Here is a 3792-nt window from a genome sequence, read left to right as displayed (position 1 = left end):
TATCTCAACCTAGACCCTACTCAGGCTCGGGGGCGACTCAGACTGTTAGGGCCAAACTTGCACTCTTAATAAGTGTAAGTATGGTTTGTAATCTCGGATCAGATCGGCTGATATTATACAGATCAGATTGATATCAACTGAGATAGATCCCAATCCGATATCGATCCACTTGTACGACCAAGGGTAAAAAAGTAATAAAAACTAATTTTTTAAATTAAAAAGTAGGGATAAATTCATCCAAATTGACCCAATTCCAAGCGATAGTCGTGATATCAAGACTGATTCTGAGACCGATCCGATACATCGATACCGAAATGACGAACCATAAGTGTAAAAACTAAAAAGTGTGTAAACCCTAAAGCAGAATATCGTTTCTTCCTTTTCACACCGTAATATGCGGAAGTACAAAGCCGCAAAGCCCTCGCATGGACCACAACCCAAATCGGCGATCCCACCCTGCTTTGTTTGTTAAGTTTTACTCACACAGTCACACAGTAACCGTAAAACTACCACCTTAAACAGCACAGCTGTCTTAGTTCTTAGTTCTTAGTTCTTAGTTCTTACCTCCTTCTACAGCATTCGCGCCTTATCTGACGCCGGCATTACTGTTTTACATTCTTAAATCTGAAAATTTCGGCTTTCGCTCACTGGGTTTTGCTGCAGAGACAACCTCTCTCACTCACTCCCTCAGCCATTGCAGCTTCCCAGCTGTTTTCTTTTGAATCCGCTTTATGTAAAGCCACTCTACTTTCTTTTTTTCCTTTCTACTGCTCCATTTTCCGAATATCTTTCCCACGAGGACGAGGGATTCCGTAGTTCATTCATTCTTCTGTGAAGATTCGGTGAGTTCTAAGCTTTTCTTATTTGATTCTTTTTTCGTTTTGATTGTTCTAGCATTACTTTATTTGACTGCATTTGCATATAAATTCAGATTTGAATCTCGAGATTTATGTGGGGAATTGAGGTTGGGAGCAGTTGTTTTATGGTGAAATTCGATTTTCACTATCTGCAGTTTTTCCTGCCATCTTATTTTCATTTTTTCCTTTATACAAGTAGAATTTGGTGATGTTGAAGTAATTATGAGTAGCTGCTAGATCAGGAAGGCGGTGACTTGATTGCTTAATTGCTGACCTGTATGTTTGATTGTTTCTTATGTTTTCGTTTTGATGCAGAAATTGTTAGATCTGTTATTTTTTTTTTCTTTAATTGAAGCAAGATGTCGACAGAGTCGTGGTTTAGTAGTTTATGGAAGAATTCGTGGAGAAATAACCCTGAACATGAAAGAGTCACTATTGGTGTGTTGGCATTTGAAGTTGCAAACTTGATGTCACAGGTGGTTCATTTATGGGAATGTCTGAGCGATAAGCATACAGTCAGATTTAGGGAAGAGATCATGAATTCGGTTGGTATCAGGAAGCTTGTGTCTGACAACGACGATTTCCTTGTGGGTTTGGTCTTTACTGAAATGGTTGAAACCTTGTGGTTTGTAGTGAAATCCGTGGCTAGGTTTGGGAAGAAGTCCTCGGAACCTGTACTGCAGCGGTTTGAGAATGCATTTGATGAGCTTGTCAAGACTGATGAGGATCTATATGGCTGGGAATACACCTGGAAGAAGATGGAAGGGAAAGTTAAGAAGATGGAGAGATTCTTTGCTATTAGCACGAACTTGTATCAAGAGCTGGAAGTGCTTGCCGAACTGGAACAGACTCTGAGGAGAATGCAGGCAAGTAAGGATGACCCGAATCGGGTAAGCTTACTTGAGTTCAAGCAGAAGGTTTTGTGGCAGCGGCAGGAGGTGAAGTATCTCCGAGAGATCTCTCTATGGAACAGGACTTATGATTACACATTCCGCCTCCTCGGGAGGTCTCTGTTCACGATATTCAGGCGGATCAAACTTGTGTTTGGAATCAATCAGAAGGTAGCTGTGGATGGACTCTATGATCCCAAAGTTTTTAGTACATATTATCTTTCTCGAAGTTACTCTGGTTCTGCGCTGATGCAGCCATCAGTTCATCCATGTGAGAAAACCGAAGCAATGTTCTCTTCAGGTCCTCTAGTTAAGGCAATTTCAAAATCGGGGCCTCTTTCTGACACACAGAAAACTAGCAGCAGGCATCAGCATACTCATGAGAACTCGTCTACCCCTGCCCATGGTAAGAAACCACATTCAAAAGCAAAGCGGTTATCTACTGTAGGCCCTTTCAAAGGATGCATGACGGGTGAAAGTGACATTCCAGTATTGCAAAGCTACGCACCTGTAAGTCATGGCTTCCGAAATTCCAATGTTGTTTATTCAGGAATTCTCAATGGACTAAAAGATACTAATTCAGAACTGCTTACTCACAGCAGCATAGTCCATACTAATGTATCTGTCTTCAGTTCTAAGCGCAGATTGCTGAATGCTCCTCCATCAACTCTTGGTGGTGCTGCTTTAGCACTCCATTATGCAAATGTGATTATTGTAATAGAGAAGCTAGTGAAATATCCCCACCTGATTGGTCCCGATGCAAGAGATGACCTGTACTATATGTTGCCCACAAGTGTAAGGATGGCGCTAAGGGCTAGGCTAAAGTCATATGCCAAGAACTTGGCTTCATCCTTTTGTGATGCTGTTCTTGCAGCGGAATGGAATGATGCTTTAGCAAGGATACTAGAATGGTTGGCCCCACTTGCTCATAACATGATAAGGTGGCATTCTGAGCGGAATTTTGAGCAGCAGAACTTTGTCTCTCGAACTAACGTGTTCCTGATACAGACTCTATACTTAGCTAATCAGGTGAAGACAGAAGCTGCAATAACGGAGCTTCTTGTGGGCCTCAATTACATTTGGAGGTTTGGAAGAGACCTTAATGCAAAAGGTTTACTGGAGTGCTAGCAGCAGAAATTTGGACAATTATTTGGATACAAAGGGCTAATTTTTTTCCACCCATGGCCTAATCTCCTAAAAATTTACTGGAAGTGTCGTAAAATGAATGGTTGGCCACGTTCAAGAGCTCCATGTAAATGAGGTTTGACCAAGCATAGTTTGATGCTGAAGCCCATGATTTTATTCATGGATTTGGTTTGGTGAAAACTGGTCATCTGCTAAGATGGGTGAGTGGCATGGGTTTTAAGCATATTGAATGCTTTGGTACCAAATGGGCATTGTTCGAGGAGTTAAAAGGTACAGTTTCAGGAATCTGAGCTTTTTGTTTTCCCTCTTCTGATGTGAACTGCAAATCTTGCTTCTTGGGCCTTCGAAATTGGCAAGCCCAGCCAGCGTCTCATAAATCATATTTCGACATTGTACCATTACACACTCCAGAGTCTCCCAAGAATTGTATACTGATAGCAACATTCAGTGGAATCTGTAAATTTTACTATATAGAAAGTTTATTCTCTCTCAACCCTTCACCCCAAAACACTTATTTTCCTTGAACTGAAAACAGAATATGACACTCGTGACATTTTTTTCTATGTTGTTTTCTATTTGGGTGTGCTGCTAACAATTTTCTGCTGCTAAGTAAACTTGATGTAATTTGTTGGTTTAATGGATGCCACAGTTTATTATATTTCCTGATTAGGTTATGTGGCACCCTTTAAGTATTGGTTTTGGTTGCATCTAGTCATGAAACATGACAGAGTTCATGGTTTGCATCACTTAACTGGAGACTTATAATTCTCATGGTATCACCAATAACATGCATTATGATTTGTACAAACACGATCTGCTAGAAACATAGTTGTCAAGGTGTCGCCGCCTAGGTGTCCAAACTCTTTCTTGGGTTCAAGGTGACAGCATGCCCTGTTGAC

The 3792-nt window shown here is 41.0% G+C and overlaps 1 protein-coding gene across 1 annotated transcript; it reads left to right on the top strand.

Moving 5' to 3' along the window:
- The first annotated feature begins 748 nt into the window (after window positions 1–748).
- Window positions 749–3386, top strand: LOC122653544. Its single transcript, XM_043847405.1, has 2 exons — window positions 749–842; window positions 1173–3386. The coding sequence occupies exon 2, from the start codon at window positions 1217–1219 to the stop codon at window positions 2873–2875; it is 1659 nt and encodes a 552-aa protein (XP_043703340.1). The 5' UTR covers window positions 749–842; window positions 1173–1216; the 3' UTR covers window positions 2876–3386.
- The last annotated feature ends 406 nt before the right edge of the window (window positions 3387–3792 follow it).

This window comes from Telopea speciosissima, chromosome 3, assembly GCF_018873765.1.
Source record: "Telopea speciosissima isolate NSW1024214 ecotype Mountain lineage chromosome 3, Tspe_v1, whole genome shotgun sequence".
Classification (NCBI taxonomy): Eukaryota; Viridiplantae; Streptophyta; class Magnoliopsida; order Proteales; family Proteaceae; genus Telopea; species Telopea speciosissima.
Note: the sequence above shows the minus strand (reverse complement) of the source record. Positions and strands in the feature narration are given on the sequence as shown.

Excerpts from the sequence above, each read along its gene's own strand:
- LOC122653544 (XM_043847405.1), top strand. The coding sequence starts at position 1,217 with ATGTCGACAGAGTCGTGGTTTAGTAGTTTATGGAAGAATTCGTGGAGA.